This window comes from Magnolia sinica, chromosome 1, assembly GCF_029962835.1.
Source record: "Magnolia sinica isolate HGM2019 chromosome 1, MsV1, whole genome shotgun sequence".
Taxonomy (NCBI): Eukaryota; Viridiplantae; Streptophyta; class Magnoliopsida; order Magnoliales; family Magnoliaceae; genus Magnolia; species Magnolia sinica.
In genome coordinates, this window is record NC_080573.1 from 22,707,686 (window position 1) to 22,733,804 (window position 26,119).

The window sequence follows — 26,119 nt, forward strand, 5'->3', positions numbered from 1 at the left end:
GAGCGTCCACATGCGGAGGAAGCGAAAAGAACGAATGGCGGGCAACTGTTGAGGGGGAAATGTAAGTAGCAATGGCGTATGGTCGGAATTGACACGGGGAAGATGCTCAACCCGGAAAGATGGGAAGGCTTCCGCCCATCTATCATTCATAAGAACTCTGTCCAACCTGGCCCAAATTCTATCATTCCCCGTCCTGTTATTACTCCACGTAAAGCTATTCCCAGCAAATCCTGCATCTAGCAGCCTAGCATGTAGAATGGCAGACGCAAATTCTATTATACTTAGTCTTCCCTCCACTCTGTTACCTTGACGCTCGCTAGCTACTAAGACTGCATTAAAATCGCCTCCAACAGCCCAAGGACCTGTGATGTTTCTGCTAAGATTTTCCAGGTCCAACCAGAGGGACCTTCTGAATATATATATATATATATATATATATATATATATATATATATATATATATATATATATATATATATGAACATTTAGCATATACAATGGATAGCAAAACAGGAAAACTGTAGTTCTGAAAAGAAATATGCAAAGAAAGCATTTGAGACGGTTGTGGTAGAAAACCCAGATTTTACCCTCGTCTTCGCCATTCAATAACGAGGACTGAAAACCCAGCTTCAGACCAATGGTCACCCTGTGCTCCTCTTTGGTCATCGGTTCCAGGATAGCTACTAGGAACGGATTGAATTTCCTGATCAGTTTCTTCAGAGTTCTGATGGTAGGCTGATTGACTAGCCCACAAGCATTCTAAATAAGGGCACTACCCATCAGTGACACACCCTTAGTTCATGGCCGTCCTCTTCAAACATCAGTCTGCAAAACCATTCTCCTTCTTTAATCAGTCTAGCCACCTTCCTGTTGGACACATTTCCCCTCTTAGCTTTAATAGACTCGCTGCCTGAAGTGATCTTGTCCTTGGCATCATTTCTAGTTGTAGAAAAGTCATTATCCTGAATGCAAGGGCTCTGTTGTAGATTGAGGCTCATTGTTCCCTCTAGATCAAAAGAAGGAAATGTCAGCAGAGCAGCTTGAGCCAGTTGGACCTGTTCATTCCCTGCTGATTTACTACCTTCTCTGTTTTCCTGCCCAAAGAATGGGGAGAGATCAACCTCCAGACGCCCTGTGGGTTCTATTTCACTGCTATCTTTTTCCAGGTTAAAAGAATTGAGCCACTCCATTCTCAGCGGCTCGACAACTCGTTGCAGAGAGTCATGATTCGCAGTCAAAGTCTGAGGGTGAGAGTGCCAGCGGATGGGTGAGCACCCAGCAGACCTTGCCTTCCATGTGGCCGCTTGTTCGCAACACCTACTGAAATTAAAAGATTATTGCCAGTAGCATGATTCCCCTGTCTGTTGGTGATACTGGTGTTAGCCTGATCCACACCCTCAGCAAGTAGCATGCAGATTTCTCCATACGCAGGGGAGCTGGTACCTACTACTCCATGAGCAGGGGAGCTAGTACCTTGTTTCGATCTAAACTGAAGATCTTGGGACTGCAAAGCTGTATGATCCACATATCTGTCTGGTTCTCGAATGCAATAATTGGCCTACCCACCCTCTGGAACCGAAGGGCCTCTACCACCGAAAATCGATGGATAGCTAACTTGGATAGGACTATTGAGAGAAGTGGAAGTATTGGCATTATTGGCATGAGACGGAGTTGAACTTCTAACAGGGAGGGTATGATTGGGAGACTAGATGGGGTGGCTATTCAAGTCCGGAATCATGGGATCCACACCACCAGCCCCCAATTGCAGGGAGGGCAGTTCCAAGTAGATTGGGCCGGTTAGAAGAAACTGGTTTGGGTGGTGAGAGAGGGGGGTGATGGTTGCAGGGGTGGTTGAAGGAGCCTGCTTGGAAGGAATGGGTGTCTCTTTGGCATTTACGCAAGCAACTGGCAGACAAAAAGACAGAGGGGTTTGTGCTTGTAAAAGGACTTCTCCACCCATTCTCTGGTGGATTCGCAACTTGTAGGCTGCACACCTGGAGGTGGGAAACAGATTTCTTGGAAAGCAGGTTTCTCCAAAAAACCAATGACAGGAAAAGATAGGCCATTCACCTTCAAATATCTCACACTGTGTATATCAAAAGTCGGAGACGGTCTGATTTTAACTCTGGCAAACGCCTAAAAGATACCCAGAGCTGCCACCCTATCGATTTCTAGCACCTCCCCATACAATTTAGCTAATCCTTCAATGGCGCTCGGAAACCAGGCATGGGCTGGTATTCCCATCAGCCGGATCCAAACACCTTTAATCAGGGAGGTGGCTTGGGCATACCAGGAACACACTTCCGATATACCCATCTGTCGATGGAGAGCCTGGTCTGACGCAAAATCATCCAACTCCTGCCTAGTTGGGAATTTGAGGAGGAATTTCTGCAGAGCTATCCTAGTGACATCGATTAGGGATGCTGCGAAGTTAGACTTATGGAGAGATTCGATCAGATATAGGACGGATACCTCCTTAGCACACGAGGCAATGAGAGCCATAGAAAGGGCACCCTACAATTTTTTGACCTCCCTGATGTTAGCCTCTATAGTGAATGGGTCCGTGTGACGTCCAAGAACAGGGGCCTCATCTTTCTTCGCAGAAGGTTTACCAGGAACAGGGTGACTTCGGGTCGCTTCCAAGAAAGTTGGCCGAGGCGCTACAGACGGAACCGGTTGAGGGGATGAGCCCCTAAGCGGACGGGCACGCCCCCTTTGATTTCTTGCCCAAGCTAATGTCACAATACGCCCATCGATTCTTCTACCATGTAGGCATTGGGCGGCATTGATCGCTTCCTGTTCATAGCAGAACCGGATGAAGGCGAACCCTCAAGATTTTCTCCGAATCGGATCTCTTGGGATGTAAACATCTGCTATCTTCCCATATCTGCCGAAAATCCTGAGAAGATCGTCTTCAGAGGTATCGAAGGTGAGATTGGCAGCAAATACGGTAAAAGGTGGTTTCTGAGGGCGTGAATGCTTAGGGTTTACAGTCTCCCAAGGCCGCTCGCGCTCTCTCTCTCGTTCCCCAATTTGTCCTAGCTTTGGATATGTTTCGTTTCAAGTTCCATAGATGTGCCACAGTTTATGAAGCAAATGAATGGCTTACTGACATGGAAGTTCTAATTGATCGAGCGAAGATGTCTCTATTAGTATTTACTCATTCAGTTACTTTTTCTCCTCTATATTTTCTTTTTCTTTTGCCTCTTCCTCAAAATTCCAAGTTCTGAGTTTCATTGACTTCCCGAAGAGTTAGGTTCATCATTTGGTAGATATAGAGATAAAAAAGGAAAATAAAATGTTATGTCATTATATCTGAATAACTGAATAATTGACATTTGCTTGAAACATTTTCCAAGTAGCCGTTAAAAAAATGAGCGCATTTTTTTTTCCCTTCTATAAGCCCATTTGTTTTGCAAATTACGTACCTCAGCTGCGTTGAACATCTCGGTATTGGAGTAGGGAAGCTATATGCTCAGACACACCTGATGGATGGCTTGGAACGTGCACAGTTGTCACATGTTGGACGGGAGAGTCTTTGCATGTGTTGTGAAAGATAAGACAAAAAATTCAAAGAAGGTTGGCACTCAAGAGTGTTTTCCGTAGGAGTTACCTTTAGAAGCTGCATAAACGGTTCCAGCACATGATCCTACCAAACCAGCAGTAGAGGATATGAATACAATGTTTCCTTGTCCTGATGCCTTTAAGAGCGGGTGAGCAAGCTGGCTTAAATGGTATGCAGATTCTAGGTTGGTGGCCATGACAAAGGAGAATTCTTCAGCAGTAATCTCTAGCGTTGGTTTAAAGATGAACGCCGCAGCATTGCTTATCTAAAGCAAGGTAACCAAAACTAGCATTTGTTAGTTAGTTACCAAAACAAGGACAAGCATTCACATCTCATTTTATATTTCGGTCTCATTTCTAAAGCCTTTTTGTTAGAGTTTGGATTCATGATCGAATTTATAGCATAAATTTGATGCGGCTGCCAAACCAACACAACCCTCCTTTGGTCAAGCTTGGGAATGACAATGAGAGTACAGGACTCCCATAAGCGCACTTTAATATACTATTAGGTAGGTTAAAATCAAGCACTATATGATAGTCTATTACATAAATTGATTACAATCAACAAATGAAAATCCATTACAACGAAGATATCAAGTGGAGAAAATCAGGTCATTCCATTAATTCAGGTTGATCACCCCATATATGAAAATGATGGGTCAATTACAGAAAATGCGTGAATGGTCCACACTCAACAGCAGATGTAAAATACGGCCCTGATGAGTACTGGACTAGACTGAATTTATGTCATTTTCAGACGTGACCCACATTATTCATGATATTATACGAGTTTGGAGGGTGGACAGTATAACTTGGCAGCAAGCTATATTAAATGCCAACGATTGTAATATACTCTGATGATATTAATAACTCCAACAACTTAGAAAGATGATTGAGATGAGAAACCTCATGCAAAAGAAGAGAAGCCCCATATAACATGGTGTGCCCTGGAGGCAGTCCACGATTGCCTGAGCAAACAGATAGCTAGGAAAAAATGAGAATGGTTCATGGTCAGTTCAATAAACATATGTGCTGTGATCTCCCGATAAATCAACCTACTTCGATTTTTGGCAAACAAAGTTGGATTTCCATACATCTATGCCATCGTACATTTGAAAAGTCACCACCATTTTCTAATGGTGCAAAATTATTACGGAAATGATACAATGAGTGACGATGCACTGTAATAGGGTCCATAAGGAATCACAGTATGCTAAGCACTTCTTGAGAGAAAAAAAAGAAAAAAAGGAAAAGAAAAAAAGAAGCATGCTTAGTACTTTTGTGAAAAAAATAAATAAATCCTCCCATGGCACTGTGTCATTCGCCATGCTAACATTAGTCTATCACAAAATTCACTCCTCCCATGGCACTGGCTCCGCAAAAGTTACCTACCCCATACCTATGCAAGTTTAGCAATTTTAGTTAATAAATCAAATAGTTGAGAGGAACTCACGAAGATGTTGAGCTTCCCTTGGAATATCGAGGAGGCCTCGTCCATCAGTTTTTGACGTGCTGCACCCGCTGAAACATCGCAAACAGAACCCGTCACGTTGAATCCTGATTCTTTCCATTCATGCAAGCACTGATCGAGCTCTGCTTTGTTGCGGGCACATGTGTGTACGGATGCTCCAAATGCAGCTACTTCTTCTACTATGGCATGCCTGGAGGACATTGATGGAGAGACCACTGAGGTCAATGATATTAGATTTTCTAAAGAAAAAGTGGATGATATAGTATGGTAGAACCATCTTGGTACATGTGGCAGCGTGATCTGTCAATGGGGACTATCCAACTGGTGGACCCTGCTATGGAAGGAAAATGCATGGCCCAATATAGATAATTGGATGATCCTTGCCACGTAAAACATGGCCCTTCTAAGTAAAAGTTGCAAAATTTGATTAATGTCTAATATTTAGTGTGGAAAGTGAAACTGTGTAATTTGGAACAAGTGGATTTAATCATAACTTCAAGGATCGTCATCGCGCATCATAGCCAAGGTCAAGACCTTTCCAAATTCTACCATGATTGGCGGGATTGAAGCTCAAGCCTACTGAAGAAGAGGACTATTGTTGGGGGGACCGTGGAAGCACACAGATGAATCTAGGATAGCAATCCAACAGCACCAATCAAACACAGAGAGCACAACAATTTAAAGTGGAAAAACCCATTATTTGGATCCTGGGCCACATGGTATTGGCGTGCTCGTTTCCTCTCCCTTAATCACGCTTTGGAGATTGATTTGCCCCACACCCCGAGAGAGGCACATTTTGTGGTGGACGACTTGGCGAGGCTTGGGGCCGCTTCTCAAGCTAATTACCTATTTGCTTAGGCTGCAGACCTCCCTCCCTCCTCCCGTGGCTTCCTCTTCCTAGACAGGGTTGGGTTGGGGAACCTGCAGGTCGCCTGACTGAGGTGTCGCTACTGCATTGTTGTCGGGCTGTGGCTCTTCCTTGCAGCTTTTCTCTCCTTCTTTTGGTCATGTTTCTTGTTCAGCTCATATGATAGGTGTGGCCCAGTGTTTTTGTAGTGCCTGCTCGAAAAGCTAGGTTGTATATCTTATTTTTATCAATATAGATGCTGGGCATTGCCTGTCTTAGAAAAAAAAAACGTGGAAAAAGCCTTGAAGGAAAAAACCACGACACAAATCGACAGATGATCACTATGAAAGCAAAAATTACAACGAGAGAGCTTACCCGATTTGAAAAACCTCTAATCTCACCATTGCTACACTATTTGAAACCCTAGGATGATAATTTAGAAACTCTTAGAATACCTCCCAATCTCGTTTACACCCATATATATAGCCTGGGAAAGAATCTCAAATGAAATCGGAAACAAATCCTGCAAATACACAGCTTTGTGAAAAATTTGTGCAGAATCTGTCGATGCCATCAAACACTCATAGATGACATCGAACTAATACCTCAACTGTCTAGAGACAAAACATGATTTTTCAAAAATTCTTGATGGCATCGAACTAATCTTGTCGATAGCATCAAACACTCATCGATAGCATCGAAAAAGTGCTCAGTTAGTCTAACAATGACCAACTGAAGAAAATCCAGAAATATAGATGGGATTGAGCATTGTTTGATGCCATCGAAGGTGACATTGAACAGACTGTCAATGGCATCGACAAGCCCTGTATCTGACTCGATTTAAGACATCAAATACAACATGGTGCTACAGCCTTTCGCTCCTCACCTTCTAATCAATGGCACCTTTTTGTTGATTGAGTCGGGTAAGGGAGAGAGGACCGATAATTTGATTTTCTAGCTGGATTGGCAATGGAGAAGTCTCACCCATTACTGGACTCTACACCACCATCAATAACACCACTTTTCTCGAACAAGAGGGAGGAGCCCATGCTGTTAGTAACTTAAATCCTTGAGTCATTTTGGTACTCCATAGGTGTACCTTAGGGACATACACACCCCACTTTCATCGGCCCCAGATGTATATATCCTATTAGATTGATCTAAACTATCTATTGTTGTAAAATAAATGTCTTAAATCTTGTTCACCAAGATGCTCGACAAGTCGAGGGACTGGCTCAACTAGTTGAAAGTCCCTTTGACTGGTTGAAACCTATTTGACTCGAAGTCCAGCGATAGTGTATTTGAGATTTCTGGGATGCTCGACCAGTCGAAGGTCAGGTTCAACTAGTCGAGGGTTATGCAGACGGTGCGCGGTTTGTGCACGGACTACGTAAATTTGAGGTGATTTCTAGGAAGGTACGTAAGTGGGGTTTCCCCATCTATAAATAGGAGTCCCTAGGGCCATTCTCGGGCATGCTAAGGTTCTCTAAAGGGGTTCCAAGGGTTCCTAAAAGGGTTTTATGGTTTCTAAAGGGTGTAGTAAGGGTGAGATTCGAGGTTGTTCAAATCGAGTAAATCCTTTCGCTTTGTAATTTTTATTTTCATAGTGGAATTTTGTTGTGCCGTGGTTTTTTCTTAAAAGGGTTTTCCATGTTAAATCTTTATATTCTCTTGTATTTGCTTGGCACTACTGTATTGCTATCCTAGATATAGATCTGTGTGATTCTGCAGCACAAATCCCAACAAGTGGTATCAGAGCAATCGTTGGGGCACAGATCTGAATCTGTAGGATTAACATCAATGGGAAGCAGTAGGTATGAGATTGAGAAGTACTCAGGGAAAGATAATTTTGAGTTATGGAAGATCAAGATGATCAATTCCTTAATCAAGCAAGGCGAAGATGGTGCTCTTGAGGAGCGAAAATCTAATATGATTGATGATGATTGGAATACTCTTGATAAGAAGGCCTTATCATCGATCCATTTATGTCTCACGGATGAGGTTCTCTACAATGTCATGAGGGAGAAAACTGTAGCTAAGTTATGAGCAAAGTTAGAGGATGTCTATGCGAAAAAATCCTTTGAAAATCACTTACACTTGAAGCGGCAGTGGTATAACTTTAAGATGGCAGAGGGTGGAGATCTAGAGGCTCACATTAGCAACTTTAATACATTGGTTTGCAAATTGCTAGATATGGGGGGAGTGATGAAAGATGAGGAACAAGCATGTATGTTACTGAATTCTCTTCTGGTATCGTATGAGTCATTCAAGGACACAATGTGCACCACGAATAAAATCTTGAGTGTTGACACCGTTATCTCAACCCTTTAAGGGAAGGCCATGAGAAAGCAAAACAGCAACATGGGGACATCTTCTGATGCACTGTTTATAATGGAGAGGAATTTTGAGCAAGGTATATGATCTTCAGGGTCAAGATCTAGGTGCATGGGCAAAGGCAAAGGCAAGTTAAACTATTGGAATTATGGGATGGAAGGACATGTAAAGAAGGATTGTACAAATCCTAAATCTAAGAGAGAAGAATTTGAGACTTCATACAGGGAGGCCAATGCTGCCACGTCAGATGGATCGAGTGGATTTGATGGTGATATTTTGTCTGTGTCTATGATCAAACACTTTTACGATGATTGTAAGGACAAGTGGATTCTAGATACAGGGGCATCTTTTCACATGACTCCTCATCGGAGTTGGATCGCCAACTACAGGGAGTGCGATGGTAGACAGGTGTTTATGGGCAATGGCATTGCCTGTAATGTTATGGTTGTTGGTATGGTGCGCATCAAGATGTTTGATGGGACAGAACGTACCCTGACTAATGTGAGGCACGTTCCTAACATGAAGAAGAATCTAATTTCTCTTGGTGTACTTGAGACAATGGGTTGTAAGTTTACAAGTATTGGTGGTTCTCTTAAAGTATCTACGGGGGCATAGGTAATCATGAAAGCACAATGACTTGATAATGTTTACAGGTTGTTCGAGAGCACTTCAAAAGGTGGAGCTGCAGGGACCATAGTGGATTTCACCTCTGCACATGTGGCATGCTGGGCATGACCACATGAGCGGGCAGGGCATAAAGGCTGAGATGCGCAGATAGAGATATAAAGCAGGTGGAGTAGCCACCTATGAGAAGAATCATACCGCATGAATCGCAGGTTATCGACGAGGTACATGATTGACTCTAACATCACATATGCTCTCATTACAGACGAGAGGGATCCATCTTCTATTTAGATAACTCTAGGTGAGCCTGGTGCTGAGAGTAAAAGGTGACTATAGATGATGTGATGGACTTGTTGTACCAGATCGACACATGAGAGCTAGTGGAGCTTCCAATAAGCTGGAAAGTAGTTGGATGTAAGTGAATCTTTAGGAGGATACAACATAGATACAAAGTGAGGTTGGTAGTGAAGGGTTATGCTCAGATAGAAGGGATTAGCTTCTCAGATATATTCGTGCCGACGGTGTCTATTAGATTCATGATTGATACTGGTTGGCCAATCCGATCTTAAGCTAGAAAGGATGAATGTGGAGTCTGCACTTCTGCATGGGAAATTGGAAGAACAGATCTACATAAAGCAACCAGAGCGGTTCAAAGTTAAAGGGGCTGAGAAAAAGAGTTTGCAGGAGGTCGTGGTACGACCTATCGCCTTGGCAATGGTTTGATTCCTTCATGGTAAGTCAAGAATTATATGCTTATAACATGTAGATCGTCAATTATGACATGTCTGAAATCAATGTATTGAAGACTCGGTTAAGAGAGACATTTAAGATGAAGGATCGAGGGGCTGCAAATATGGTTCTCAGCATTTTTTTAAAATAAAATGTTTTTTTTTCTTTTCCATATCTTTGAAACTAAAAATAGATATTTGAGATCATCTCTTACCATCCGTCCAAGCAACTTGAAAGGGTAATGTATGACCATCTACAGAAAAGCTTAAAAAACAGGCACATGAGCCAATCACAAAAAAAAACCTCCAAAATCATGACAGTCTAACAAATAGAAATACGAAAATGGTCCCTAGTATTCCAACCCAAAATGTCCTCTTTTTTATGTTGGCTGGGTTCCAAACAGTGTCTTCTTAGGCATAGTTGAGCCGAAAGATGTCATTCAACACATAAAAGCTTCCTTGAGGCGTTGACATCAAGTGGAACATCTGACTGAACCTAAGGGCGTGCTGCTCGCCAGAGAGTTGGAGATTTTCAGAGACGAAGACGAGCATCCCACCAGCAGGGCCAGATGGCTGGCAATCAACGGTGGTGATTGAGTGCTGGCACTGCTGGAAGGGAAGTGATGTGAGCTTGGCCACGATGTTCTGGGACCCTTAGATCTTCTGGCCCTCGAAGGTGAGCATCGACGCATCCTGGTACAGGTTAGGAATGCCTGTGCGGTTAGCCTCAAAGGTCGTGTAGTAGTGTTCTACAAAGACCTTTGCTACTGCGTCTGGATCCATTACGATGGACTGAACAAGATCGTCCCCTCCCTCTCACTCTCTCTCTAAAGAGAGCGACTGGGATGGAAGAAGGGCAGAAGAGAGAGGAGAATGGTAATGATGGTTCTCAACATTGAGATTGAAAGATGAGCGGGTTTTGGTAATCACATGTAGAATACCGTATGGGTATTGATCAAGTATGTGATGGACCAGGCAAAGCCTGTGAGTATTCCCTATACTTCTCTCCTCAAGTTTTCCTCAGGATATGTCCCAAAACAGATGAGGAAAAGCATGATATGTCGCATAAGCCTAATGCGGTTGACAATGTATGCCATGGTCTATATTAGACCGATTATTTCACAGGCAATCAGTGTTATGAACAAATACCCCGGTAAGCAACATTGGATGACAGTAAGATGGTCACTTCGATACATTCGAGGTAAGAAGACTACATCTTTACTTTTGGGAAGACATGGACAAAGTTAGAAGGGTATGTGGATTCAGATTACGCAGGTAGTGTGAATTCCAGGAAGTTGACTTTAGGTTACTCGTTTGTACTAGCGGGTGGAACAATTAATTGAATGTTTATGTTATTGGACAGGTGCTTGAGGAAGGAGACGTAATACTGGAGAAGATTCACATCGGTGTGAATTTGGAAGACATGATCACCAAGATCGTTCCTGTTGAAAAGTTCAAGTTCTGTGCGACTTCTCTGAGCTTGGCGATAGCGTAAAAGAAGGATGGAATGTGCACAAGAAGTATTGATTGAAACTAAAATATGATGCAGAGATAAGAGAAGAAGTCAATAAGGTACACGGTAAAAGATTGAAGACATGGTGGAGATTATTGTAAAACAGATGTCTTAAATCTTGTTCACCGAGATGCTCGACAAGTCGAGGGACTAGCTTGACTAGTCGAAAGTCCCTTCGACTGATCGAAGCCTATTCGACTTGAAGTCCAGCGATAATGTATTTAGGATTTCTGGGATGCTCAACCAGTTGAGGGACAGGCTCGACCAGTCGAAGGTCAGGCTCAACTAGTCGAGGGTTAAGCAGACGGGGTGCAGTTTGTGCGCAAACTATGTAAATTTGAGGCGATTTATAGGGAGGTGCATAAGTGGGGTTTTTCCATTTATAAATAGGAGTCCCTAGGGCCATTCTCAGGCATGCTAAGGTTTTCTAAAGGGGTTTCAATGGTTCCTAAAAGGGTTTTAGGGTTTCTAAAGGGTGTAGCAAGGGTGAGATTCGAGGTTGTTCGAATCGGGTAAGTCCTTTCTCTTTGTAATTTCTATTTTCATAGTGGAATTTTGTCGCTTTGTGCCGTGGTTTTTTCCCGAAAGGGTTTTCTACGTTAAATCTTTGTGTTCTTTTGTGTTTGCTTGGTGCTCCTAAATTGCTATCCTAGATCTAGATCTGTGTGATTCCGCAACACAAATCCCAACATCTATTTAATTGCTTACATAGGTAATGCCACTATGTCGCCTATAATTCTTATATTCTCCCTCTTGGCTCCCTCATAGTATTAGAGTATATGCAGTAGATTATATATATTTAGTACATGTTTTATGAGTTTAAAATTTTATCAAATATCTTTAATGGATTATAACCTTTAATAATTCAGTTAATTAAAAGTATTGATATAGGACCATAGCATTCATTAGTTACTACAATTTTTTTAAGTAGAATCAAACTTGATACTTTCAATGTCATAGATCATGAGAATTTGAATACGTTCTTTAAATATGACCATGCAACAATACTTTCATGCAGTCCTCTCATCTCTATTCAGATATGTGAATATAAGAATATCAGCTTAAAATCAGAATGTCTTATGGACTTTAATAAATTAAAATGAGTATGCAAGTACTATAATGTTTGTATACTCTCACTGACCTTTTCTTTTAAATTTATTTATTTATTTATTTATTTTATTTTTTATTTTTAACATAATAAGGTGAAAATAGTTTAAACAACATAGCTATAGAAATTCATAGACACCTGAAGTTCTAAATAGCCTCCTTTCTATGACAAGGACCCTTAAGCATCTGCTTATTATATAAAACGTTATCATTATTAAGAAGAATATTGTACTTTAATGCCTAACACCTAACTTCATAGTAGGTGTTAATATTTATTTTTAATTGACGAAGTCGCAAGTACCTACATTGTACCTTCTTGTGAAATGACCCTTATGCAATGAAAGTAAAATATGAAATAGAGTTCTCACTGATGAGGCACTCGACATCATTCAAAGTGTACATCCAATCAGTTTTAAATGATTATATGAACAAAATACTATATCACAACAAAATACTATATCACCTTGTTTGTCATTGTTTATTGAATCCATACTTGGATTTATCATATCTCTCAAAGCAATCCTACTATATTATAGACTAATAGGTTGAGTGCAGGTCTAAATTTTCATAAAGCTAGAAATTTATTTCTACCATTCCCTTGTTAATAAATTGATTAAAGGAAAGATCTTTACCACTTAATTATCAAAACATCATATTTTATTTTTCAGAAAGGTTTTCCAGTTATGTTAAACATAATTTTTTTTTTATTTGACACGGATGTCCCCATGTCCTTCGAGGGTTATGCTTTGTATGGACTTTTTCTTTTCTTTTCTTTTCTTCAATGTCAAAATGAGAACAACCATTTTTAGAAGTAATGCCAAATTTTGTTAAGATAAAAATTATTTGTACTTCACCTTTAAGATGTTATAACCTTTAGTGATATTTTTCCCTTATTTTTGTTTGTTATTTATATTCCCTTCATTCATATCCACCTTTCCATACACAATATTAAAGCATCGAAGCTTTATTTGCAATTTAAACTCAAAATAACATTATTATTTTATTTTAAAAATAAATTATTAACATAATAAGTATATAAAAGTTTTGATGAGATTCAAATGAAAATTGATTTGCATATTTTAAAAGAAAACTTAATTTTTTTTATGCTCAATTCATTACTTTAGTGTTGTCCATGTAACGCTCTCATCACTAGGTGTATTAATTAAACTTTTAGTCTTTATTATATAGACATTTTTAACTTAAAATATTTGAGTTATGCTTTATATCCATGACACGTCTTCTTTAAGTGACGCTTCTTCCTATAAAAGTAACATACTTGATCTTTTTTACTATTGTTATTTTATTCTGTGTTATCATCTACTATCTTTTACTTTTCTTTATTCTCAGTGTTGGAGTTATTGTTGTGGGACCACGGAAGCATATAGAGAAGAATCAAGCAAAGTATTCCAATCGCACAATCAAGCCTAATCACAAAGACTCTAAATTTAACATGGAAAAACCCTTTCGAAAAAAAAAAACCACGGAACAAAGCGACAGATATCACTATAAAAATAGAAATTACAAGAGATAAAGAGAATACCTAATTTGAGCAAGCTTTGAATATCCCCTCATAAGCCCTTGAAAACCCTAGGAATAAATTAGAAAGTCCTTTTATATACCCCTAATCCTGATAACAACCATGTTTATAACCTCTAGGAGAATCACAATTGGAATCAGAAACAAATCCCACAGTTATGGAACTCACACGTAACTCTGCCCGATAGTTCGACGACACCTTTCATGGGACTTCAATGTCATCGATAGACTGTCAATGGCATCGAACCCACTTCGATGACATCAAACTAAACACCAAAATGTTCTAGTGATAAATTATTAATTTTCTAAATTTTACTTATGCAATCGAACAGGCCTTCGTTGGCATCAAACAACCTTCGATGGCATAGATCAGGACACTTAAAGTGTCCAGCAACCAACATGATAAATTCCAGATTTTACCGATGGCATCGAGCCGACTTCGACAAACTTGTCACCTATGTGGTGTGTGTGGTCCACTTTGTGGATGGTGTTCGTCAACTGGACCAAATGTATGATGGTGGCATCTCTCAATTCCTTCCATATGTGATAAATTAGGAAAAGACCTCTTCCACAAGAGGATCATCCTTGGCACATTTTTGTGGAAAAACCATCATCGCAATTTCAATTGCATTGAGGTAAAATTTAAACTATTATTTAGATTTATGATTATATAATATGAGGTTATTGCCGTGAGTTCTTAGGATTCAAATTACTTAAATAAAAATTAAAAAAAGCCCTTTATTTTGGTGTGTTTTTATGATTAAAACTTGGAATTCCATATGGATTAGATAATCTTGTCCCATCGTCCATCCGCTTAAAATAATGAATCATTCCAAGTTCCAACTGTACATATGAGTTTGTATTGTTAATGGCACTGCCCATCTAGTGGCCAACCATAGTTGGACCCCAACCAAATGGCACTAATCATCTATCTACCTTCATGTTATATATGCTGCTAATGGTTGAGTTGCTTGCCCATCAGACTACTTGCTTATAATTGGGTCATGATTTAGGCTAGAACTAAAATGAGACCTATTAAGAAAACAGGCTGGGCCATAGCCTATTTGGACCTTATCTACATTGCAATCAGAAGCTTTTAACAATAGTAGAAGAGGCTTGATTATTGGTTTTGATGGGCCAAAAAAAAAAGACTTTTTAATTGGGTCAACTCTCAATGTCCTGGCCTGGTTACTAGTTCTGGAAATGGAGACCATGATCATCCCCTGATCCAGGCTTTAATCTTGGATTTGGGCCCAGATTCCTCGACCATCCATAAACTCCATATTATGGGTCACATATTGACAGTTGACATGGATCATCTTTTCTGTAGAAGTTATTTAGCGACGCAGGTATGGACCCACTTTTCTTGATTGTTTGACATGAATGTGATTGTTAACCAATCATTAGCTTTAGAGAATCATGCTCTGACGAGCAGTGTAAGTTTTTCATTGAGGTTCAAAATGCTCTAAGGTATGCCCCCGTTATAGTATGGGAATTGTGGCTAGGTCATAACCAATAGAGATTTGACGGTAAGTTGGTGATGATCTGATAATATTATTGGGAAGGATAAGAAGATGGTTGAGGGAGACGGTTTTGTTATTACTGAAAAAAGGGAGTCTTATGTCTGAGATGACCACCCTCTTGTTCTTGTCTATGGGGTTGATTGGTAGCTGAATAATTAGATGGATTAGGCCAGAAAAAAAAAATAATAATAATAAATTGGTGAAAGCTGAGTAGTATAGATGGTTTTTCAAGAGACAAACCCTGTGAAGGGGGCAATGGGGGAATTTGCAGGGATCACTGGGCCAAGTGATCTTTGTATTTCACAGCTCGTATGGTCGAGTGTCATACACGATTGCAGAGCCCCAGGCCCTTCTCTATTGTTGAAAATATAATTTGAAAAATAAAAAATATTTGAGAAATATGTAGAAAGTATCTAGAAAGTATTTAGAAAGTGTTTAAGAAATATCTAGAATGTGTTCTTAATCTAATTTAGAAAGTGTCTTTTGACTTTACTAAGTAATTAATGCTTATTATAAAAGTTGTAGTGCACTCTTGTATGCATATCCTTCCTCAAGCGTCTATAAAAAGGGACTTCATGTATGTGGAAGGCAACAACAACAAGAACGAGAAAGAAATCCTTCCAAAAATTCAAAGCATTGTAATATCCACTTTCATAATTGAAAATATTCAAAAGCATTCTACTTGCAATACTTCTAAGTCCAAAAAATTCTCTTCTTCCTCTCCTCTTCTCCAGCAAATTTGGTAGTAAAGCAAGGTTCTATATATATATATATATGAACAGTCGAGCCCTAGCCCATGGAGATACGATTGAGATCCCTAATTTGAAGGTGTGAGATCCCCAAAATCCCTAGAATTGGGGGCGTTTTTCCTCCCCCCAGGTGATGTCCCATCCTCAGGGGCGGGATCCATCTAGAAGATGAAGAAGGTCTTCGGGCCCTCGGCGCAGAGACTTAATTAGAGGGAGATCTCTCAAGAGGGCTCGATTTTAGCTACATTCGAGCTTCAGTTTATTTGTAGGTAATTTGCCTTTCGATTGCTCCCATCAGGACCTTCTAGGTATTTTTGGAAAGCATGGAAAAATACAGGCTGTGTTCATTTCGGTGCGGACATCAACCAACACCCCAAGGGGTTTTGCTTTTGTACGATTCCTATATGAGCAGGATGCAAAAAATGTGATGGATGTCCTGGATGGGAAAAGGGTTGATGGGAGACAAGTAACCGTGAAGAAAGAAAATCCCAGATTTCCCCAGCCCCCAAATCCTCCCGTAAAGCTTAAAAACCTCCTTCCAGAGACCTCGGCTAAAGCATACGTGAAAGCGGTGGCTGGCTCCAGCAAGGCGAACACCGAACAGAGAGAACCCAGAGATGACTTCACCAGATTTACGGACCCAGGGGCAGTAGAGAGGAAGAAACAGGAGTTGAAACTGGGGCTGGTAGGATGAGCAGCCACAAATGTCTCGGTCCTCCATCTAGTCCAGGCAGTTAGAGCATCTAAATTTGCATCCTCATGCATTGATGTGGTTAGACTATCAGCAACCAGCTTCCTCATCAAATTGAAGACAGTAGTAGAGCGAGAGCTCTTCATCGTCGACAAGGAGCTGCAATAAAAAATGGGATCAATGGCAATTGCCCCATGGTTGCCAGCGGAGGAAGGAATAGGAGGGGGAACATGTGTCTGACTTTTCAGAATCCCGGCCCACGCTTGATTCGAATCAGTCCTACTGGATCTAGGAAACTTCTTTAGAAAGGTGCTAATGATCGACTCTATTAGCAGATTTGGGCTATTACAAGGCTTTGCCCAGCTCAAGGTCCAACTTCACCCTGGGGTGGACCTGAAGAGAGTTCTGAGAATAGTCGTGGATGGACAACAGTTTCCAATGCATGCAATTGTGGAGTCAGATATGAGGGTAGGAAGCAAGGAGAGCAAACCAGGTACAACCATCCCGCCCCACAGAAACTCTTGCAGCATGAAACAATGGGTTAAGGAATGGTTCAGGGCCATTGGCCTTGCGTCTAGCGGTGAATTCAAGGGACTCCAACCAAGGGCTACAGAGGATCCTATCTAGCATAGCTAAGGTGTTTGTTGTAATGTGTCTGAGAATCAGTTTATCCAATAGCCTGTTTTACTCCTCACCGACGGACGCAGGGAGAGGAGCCCTACCACTCCACTCACGGATAAGAGAAGGGAAGGAGCAAGAACTCAAGACCCAGGGTCCTACTCTCTTAAGAAGGCATTAGCAGTCCTACATGGAATGGAGGTGGACGAGGCAGATACTCAGTCCAAAGAGGACCAACCTAGTACTGCGAGCACTAGCTCAGCGTTTAGTCAGTGGGAATGCCTTCCCGAGCAAGGGCCCCCTCTAATAGATTTCCCAAGTTGCAGTGCTCGTTAGTTTCTAAGCAATCAGCGACTGGTCCAAGGGTTGTCAACGAGTTGTATCTCTCACAAGGTGAGTAACCCGCGTCCGCAACCTTCTATCTATGGAGCAGCATTGGGGTGTAGTAAATCGCTGGACAACTTATATCATAAGGCTGAGGGTGGACAAGTCCGTTCTAGATCGGTTGGGGACCGCCCTTTCACCAACTCGTGGGGACGTCCTGGACAGGAAGTATGTTCCCTCAGCAACATCCCTCTTCTCTGATGAGTGTTCTTCCCCCAGATCTTTTTGCACCACCTTCCTTATTGCAGTAGATCATCCAATCAGCAACAGAGGGATTGTGGTGGATCTGTCTCCATACTTCTCCCAATCAGGGGAGGAAATGGAGGACACCAGCACCGTTCCGGATCTGAGTTTGGGGAGGCCCAATAGCCAGCACATATCTCCGGAGGTTCAACAGTTAGGGAACAATACAGAGGAGGTTCGAGTATCAGTGCAGAATCAAGCAGCGATTCGAGAGCAAGCCAGTTCGAGAAAGAGAACAACAACTAGCCAGAAGACACTTCCAAGAAAGAAAGGTGCCAAGAGGGCCCCAAAAAACCTCTAAGCGCAGTCTCCAAGGCCAAGTGGTTATCCAGACTAAGAAGCTTGCAGAGAAGGGCCGTTGCAAACTCTGCCTCCCATGTCAGATAAGGTCTTAATGTGGAATGCTCGAAGGGTAGGTAACTCGCCTACAATCAGGTCGTTGAAGAGGCTTATGAAGACCCACAACCCATGGAATGTGGCAATCCTAGAACCTATGGTCAGGGAGTCCAAGAGAATGCAGATTGGCCTACGCCTCGGTTTCCATTCTTCCTTCTTAAATGTGGAAGTTAGCGACAAGATATGGCTACTTTGTAAACATCAGTCAACCATGACAGGGGTATCCATCACGAATCAGATGATCTCCCTGGCCATGAAAATCCAACAAAGCTTCAACCCCATAACGCTGTTAGCGGTCTATGCTACCTGTTTGAGAATCCAGCAGAGAACCCTATGGGAGGATATGGCCGCGTTGTCTAGGTGAGTGTAAGGCCCCTGGGCGCTGTGTGGTGACTTTAACACAGTCATTGATGCATCTGAAAGGCGTAACAGAAGAAGCATCGATAGTGGAAACTCGCATGATTTTGTGGAGGCCATCAACAATGCGAGTCTCCTTGACGCTAGCTTCCTAGGGAACATGTATACTTGGTCGAACAATCAGGTTGGCACTGCCAGGGTGTCGGCTAAGCTGGACCAGGTGCTGATGAATGCGGCTTGAAGCGGCACCTTTCCCTCATTCCAAGTATGCCATCTCCCTTGCCAAAACTTTGACCATGCGCCCCTGTTGCTAGTTTTTCCTAGACAACAGTTTGCAGGTCTGAAACCCCTTTGTTTTTAGCGAATGTGGTTCCATCACGATGCTTTTCTTCCTCTGGTTAAAGTAGCCTGGGCTATGGTAGAAGACCCCCACCCCATGCTCAACATTCTCTCTAAGATGAAGACAGTCAAGGTTCAGTTAAAGTGCTGGAACAGGGTTAAATTCAGTAACATCTTCACGGTAGTTCAGCAAGCTAAGAAATCCCTGTCAGATTTGGAAGTAAAAATTCAACAAGAAGAGGGGCTGGTAGTGGAGGGGAGTCCTTACCAGCATGATCTCTTGGAGGTGATAGCTTCGCTTTCCCACTTAGAACTCATGGAAGAAACCTTTTGGAAGCAAAAAGCCAAAAATAATTGGCTGGAGGAGGGTGACAGGAACATGGGCTTCTTCCATGCGTTAGCAACTGAGAAAGCCAGGAGAGCAGTTATCAACTCCATCAGGCTGGATACGAGGTAGACAGTGGAATCGCAAGCAGATATCAAGAATGAGGCAATCAGATTTTTTCATCTCCTTTTCCCTACAGGCGTGGTTGAGTAGGGGGAAGAGGTCCTCACCTCCATCCCTTGGTTTCAGCTGAGGATAATGCGCAGCTGATGGCTCCGCCAACTCTCCTTGAAGTGCAGCAGGCGATCATCTCCATTCCAAGGGATGGAGCAGCAGGTTCGGACGGTTTTTTCGGTGCGTTCTTTGCAGGCTATTGGGATATTGTGGGGCAGGACCTGTTTAGAGCTCCTACCTTCTTGTTCAAGGGGGGCTCAATGCCTAGGGCCTTCACTTCTTCCCTGAGAGCTCTCATTCCTAAGACTATAGCGCCAAAGCATTTTTCAGATTAAAGGCCCATCAGCCTCTACAACATGGTATATAAGATCTTCGCCAAAATTATTGCAAATAGGTTGAGTAAATTGCTGCCCTCGTTAATCTCCCTAGAGCAGGAAGTTTCATCCAGGGTCGTTCGATCTCAGAAAACATCTCGCTGTCCCAAGAGCTTCTTAGGGAGATGAACAAAAAAGTTAGGGGAGGGAACATAGTGGTTAAGCTGGACATGGAAAAAGCTTATGATAGAGTGGAGTGGTTTTTCCTCAAAAGGGTGTTAGGGCGTTTTCGGTTCTCCACTCCGTGGATTAAGCTAGTGGAGCGTTGTTAGAACAATTACTGGTTCTCGGTGCTAGTTAATGGGGAAGGTGTGGGTTATTTTAAATCCACCCGTGGGCTTCGCCAAGGCGACCCACTGTCCCCTAGCTTGTTTATATTAGCCTCGGAGGTGCTTGGGAGAGGTTTCAAATACCTGGTGATTCAGGCTCTTGTCTTCCATTCAAAGGTCATCGCGACAAAGTAGTGGTTTCCCACCTTCTTTTTACATATGACACATTATTATTCCTCAATGGGGGCCTCCGTTCCATCCGGCGACAAAATGTTTCCTAGATGATTATTAGCGGGAGTCAGGCCAAAAGGTCAATTTCCATAAGAGCATTTTCCTCTGCGCTGAAAACATGGTTGCTTCCAGGGTCGCTGCAGTTCAAAGGGAACTGCAAATGGTTAGAACTTTGGAGAGCATCACTTATCTGGGGGTCCAGATATCAGCGGGTAGGAGGAAAAAGGACTCATTTTAGAGGCTACTTGATAGGGTGGAAGGTCGCATCAAAGGTTGGCAGGCACGATGCCTTTCAATAACGGGTAAAGTCATGCTGGTGAAACACGTGCTGGATAGCATTCCAGTGCATACACTAGCAGCGATGCATATTCCAATAGGGGTCTTGAAAGCCTTGGAAAGCCGCTTCACTGACTTCTTTTGGGGTTGGGCGGAAGGTAGGAAAAAGCTCCACTAGAGAAGTTGGTGGCAAATAACAGTTCCAAAGTTGGAAGGGGGACTAGGCATTAGGAGCCTATCCGATGTCATGATTGTCTTTCGTCTCAAGATGGCCTGGGCTGTGAAATTCAAAGTGGACAGTGGGCTATGGAGCTCGTTTATGCAAGCCAGGTACAGCCGGGACCTCCAGCGTGATGGGAAGACTCAACTTTCATCTTCTATCTCTCCGTTGTGGAAGAGAATCAGAAGTCTTTTTCTGATCCTGGAGGATCATATTTAGTGCCATATTGGTGAAGGTAACTTAAGCTTGTGGCAAGCCAACTGGACTGGCTCGGGCTTGCTTGAAGGCAGGGTGACGAGCGCTATCACCCTTGGCCTTCAAAACCTTAAAGTGAAGGACTTCCTGGGCAGGATGGGCCCGCTTCCGCCTTCAACTGCGCTCTTAGTCCTCTCCTAACAAGATATTGATTCCATCTTCCATGGAGGGCACTGCTTGTCGGATGGCCCAGATAATCCTATCTGGCCACCGAATCCCTCAGGTAGTTTCTCTGTTTCATCCACATGGAAAATTAGCAGGATGCACAGGCCTCGTATGTCCTGGGGATCCAGGATCTAGAATGTGAAGATCCTGCATAAGATCTCTATGTTAGTCTGGAGGATTATTAGGGGGGCATTGCCTATCAACGCAGCCATTCAATCCCGCGGGATTCAGCTTGCATCCCGTTACAGCAGCTGTGTAGAAGACCAGCGGCAGAGGCAGAGGCTAGCGATGAAGTCTTCAATTCATTTATTTTTGCAAAGCGTCCCGGTGAGAGCTGTCTAGGCCCATTTCGCTCAGATTTTCGACGTCCAGCAGAGTATCTACCATTCAGTGGAAGAACGGATGAACCATTGGTGGGGATCCCATTCAGGGCATGGGCCTTCTACCCCTTTCAAAAATCTGGTGCCTTGTTTTATACTCTGGGAGCTGTGGAATGATAGAAATGCTTCGAGATTCAACGGAGCGTTGGTGAATGTGAGAATCCTCATCTCATGCATTAGTGGTTGGGTTCGGCGCATAGTGAATAGATGGGGCGTTCCGCGTTCTCGCACAGGCACGCAGTAGGGCCCTTGCGGCCATGGGGATTTCAATGCAGTCCTAGCAAAGGAAGCCGACTTAGGTGGTGGTTTGGAGGAAGCCCCCGACGGGTTAGGTGAAGTTAAACATTGATGGGTCTTCTAGGGGTAACCTGGGCGAGTTCTGCTTTGAATTTTATGCAAGCTATGGCTTCACCTCCAACATGAGGGCGAAACTTCAAGTAGTTCATGACGGCCCGGGGCATTGCCTTCAGCACGGATTCACAAACATATTAGTTGAATCCGACTCTCTTCTGGTGGTGAATTAATTCCTCTCGAAGTTATCTTGCCCGGGTTGGAAATGGAAGTATTAGGTAGACAGGATCAGGATCCTTAGCATCTCCAGCCATGTAAAGTTTGTCCATATTTATAGAGAGTGTAATGGGCCGGCGGATGCTTTGGCCAGAATGGGCAGTGACAAACAAGGGTCGGCTCTGTTTTTAGCCCATGCCGACCTTCCGCCAGTAGCTAGGGGCCTCCTATTCCTTGATAGAGTGGGTTTAAGAGCGTTAGGAGGGAGAATTAGGTGCAAATTCACCTTGTTTTGGTTGTTTCTCCCGGCCCTATGATAGCATTTTCCTTTTCTTCCTTACGATAGGCTCCCCTTCCTTTTGTTAGGGGGAGTCCAAACCTAGGATGCCAATCTTCTAGCTCTATAAATCCTTTTGATTTTATGAAATGATTGCATCCTTTAAAAAAAAATGATGCGTAACAGTCTGATCATTTCATACACACACACACACACACACACACACACACACACACACACACACATAGAGAAAGTTCCAGCAACACCACCTTCAACTATTCACAAAATATGGTGCCCATATTTGAAGGAGAAAGGTACGATGACTATTGGAGCATCCAAATGAAGACTCTCTTCATTTCACAAGACTTGTGTGAGTTGATGGAAGACGGCTATGAAGTACTAGAAAATGCAGCAACTAGCAACATGGACGAATGCAAGACTACAAGCATTCAAGGAGAATAAAAAGAACGACGCTAAAGCTTTACTTTACATCAAACATGGAGTGAGAAAAAGCCTCTTTCCCATACTCTTTCCTGCAACAACTTCAAAAGAAGTATGAGAAATTTTGAAGAAAGAATTTCACGAATCAGAAAAGGTGATACAATCAAACTTCAATCTCTTTAGAGAGATTTTGATCATTTACAAATGAAGGAAGGTGAGTCAATTCAAACTTATTTCTATCATGTTTCTGGCATCATTAATCAAATAAGAAGTTACGGAGATACAATCCAATATAAAAAAATGTGGGATCTCGGTCTTTTGCAACATCGCTCGTGTGCACACGTGTCCCAACTCGCACCGTTGATAGACCATACATTGCACCCAAGTACACCTAAAAAACTCACCAAAGTGATTTGTTCTGGATAACCTTGAGACCTCTATCATGTGGACCGCGTCGTCATTGCAGTCGTAATGGTGAAAACCGTATGTCAATCCAACGCTCCGTTAGTGAGATATGACCCATCGAATGTACGGCCTAAATTATGTATCCAGTAACACGAGCAACCTTTATCATGCTAGGCCCATTGGACTTAAGCCAATGTGGGCCTAAAGCCCACTTTTAGAACATGAAAATTATCAACAAATAGGACAATTGCTACATGACAAAATAAGAACCTAGCACATATAAGACAAGCATTATAAGACAAAATTATATTCTATCCCAAAACTCATTATTAGCTCTCTCCCTATGCCTTAGAAACTAATCATGGCTCATATCTATCTCATCTTATAAATGCATCCAATGCATATCTTGATTTGTGCCACATCACTTCAAACAACCAATTGCAACATTTCACTTCATCATCCACCATGCATCACTTATAACCCATAACCCTTATCCATCCATTAGCCAATGCATGTCTAGATTTCTTCCACCTTGGCCAATGCATGCTTAGCACCATCCACCTCATCTATCAACTATCCATACCATACATCACATTCCACCTCACTTTTAGCACCAATAAGATCTTATGAACATGACACATCATTTTTTCACCTCAACCCCCAATTCCCTATATAAGAGTAGGACCTCTCTTGCACTTATTCTTTTCCTATACTTATAAAAATTCTGAGATTTTAAGAGAGAGTGAGAGAAAGTAGGGCTAAGGTATGGCCCACCATTGATCAAGAGGGAGTGGACCACACATCATCATCCAACCATCCATCCATTGAAGTGAGTCTACACCCCTCCTTCCACCTTCCTCATCCTCCTATTTCTTCCCCTTTTTATTTTCTTGATATGTGTGGGCCCCACTGGTGTGGAGTTCTTGTGTGCATGTATTTATATCTATGGTGGTCAGCAAAGTAGCCCATGTCAGTATGGTTCACCATGATGAACATCATATCTAAACCCTTCAGTTGTAATTAATCTTATTTTTGTTTCTAAACAGCAAGTTCTAAAAATCATATAAAATCAATCATGCTAAGATCAGAGTTGAAACTTGGGGATATTATGAATCACAATATGAACTAACTCTCAACCAAATTTCGTAGCCATCCAGCGGTCCAATCATCTGTAACATCAAATTTACTTAGCTACTGTCCAGCAGCATATGCAGGATTCTGATTTGCCTAAATGGACCCATTTTTAACTCTTTTAATGAATATACTAAAAATATATATTTTATTAGATTCATAGAAAATCAAACCAGTTTTCCAACGGTATATAATAGGCCTTAATCAGAGTTCGGACGGCTGAGATCTTGGCCTTATACGAAAGATGTATTTGAGAGCTTATTATGGCCACTCTTGTTTGGGCCATATCCGTGATTCCAACGGTCAGATGTATTTGATATTTGCTCTTAACTTACTTCAGATAGTTAATAATCATATTTATGGTCCCTATGATTAGATTCTTTTATGATAAATTTAAAAAATTCTGGACCGATGGATACTTTTGTAAGGACAAATCTTGAATTTCTATGTGTGGTTCAAATGGATCCAAGGCTTTGTATGGTTAGAAACCTATAAATGGCCTGAATAACTTGTTCCCAAACCATCCATTGGATCAAATCTTCCAACAGAGAATCTGATCATAGATATTTCATCAATATATATTTCATGTGTTACTTGATAAATATGTTGGATTTATATTATACATAACAATTATCCTCTCAATGACCCACCTAGGTGTGGGATCACTTGTAATTTATGAATTTTATTAGTTCATCCAATATGGGAACCCATGTATATTTTTGTGTCTCTTATCTATGGTTTGGTAGTATGTGGGCCCCACTTGCCATTGGATCTATTTCATTCCCTTTACACTTTCTGTTTGCTGAAAAATTTCTAAATACTTAACTTTATTGGATGTAGGCCTCTTTAACACCTTGTAGTGGGCCCCACAATCTGTAGTTAAGGGTCCCACTTTGGGGGATGTTTAATCCTTATAATACACGTGAGCTAGGATGTCCCACCTTAATTTTGTTAGGAATGATCCCTAAGTGTTTGGAAATTGGGCCCTAAGTTGTGACAGACCCCAGAACTGTCTGATTATTTGTGTTTTGTACTAAATTTGGGCCTCTATAGTGGACCACACTCTGGAGGTTTAAGAAGGCCGCCACTTGGAACCTCTAACCTACACTAATGAATAGATAAATAATATTTTAATTGGGCCAAATCAGAACCCACATGATCACGGAGTGGATCCCAAAATGTGGTCATGCATGGTTGTGCAGAAAATTTATGTGTAGAAAATCAAAGTGCCTATGTTTGACCATATACCAAATATTACGTGTGCACAACCAGTTGGTCCCAACTTATAATTTTAGAAGTGCATATATAGTACAACGAAGGCCACCTGACGGCACACTGAAATGTGGTCCCTTGTGATCATGGGATATACTTAACATTGGGTTAAAACTAATTATGCACTATATTTCCTGCACAGTTTCTCCAAGTACCCATGTTTGGGCCATCACCATAAATTGTACTCACCCAACCAATGAGGCCTGCCTTATAATTTGTAAAGCCCATATATAGAGCTACTAAGTGGTTATTCTCTTTCACCATATGTAGGCCCTACGTGATCATGAATCTGACTCTAAAATGGCCTAGAACCAATATTGCACAAAAATCTATTTGATGTAAAATTTATGTGGGGCCACGTCACATAAATCTATTTGATGTAAAATTTATGTG

The 26,119-nt window shown here is 41.9% G+C and overlaps 1 protein-coding gene and 1 pseudogene across 2 annotated transcripts in view; both read right to left on the reverse strand.

Moving 5' to 3' along the window:
* LOC131242941 (tropinone reductase homolog At5g06060-like) overlaps nucleotides 1-26,119 on the reverse strand; it is a 57,513-nt gene that overhangs the window by 4,832 nt on the left and 26,562 nt on the right. For both annotated transcript variants that reach the window (XM_058241939.1, XM_058241931.1), the window contains exons 2-3: nucleotides 5,018-5,225; nucleotides 3,614-3,830 (exon numbers count right to left, since the gene is read on the reverse strand). In XM_058241939.1, coding sequence (XP_058097922.1) covers nucleotides 3,614-3,830; nucleotides 5,018-5,225 — 425 coding nt within the window. The remainder of the gene's footprint in view (nucleotides 1-3,613; nucleotides 3,831-5,017; nucleotides 5,226-26,119) is intronic.
* On the reverse strand, nucleotides 9,707-10,389 carry LOC131243002 (nuclear transport factor 2B-like; annotated as a pseudogene).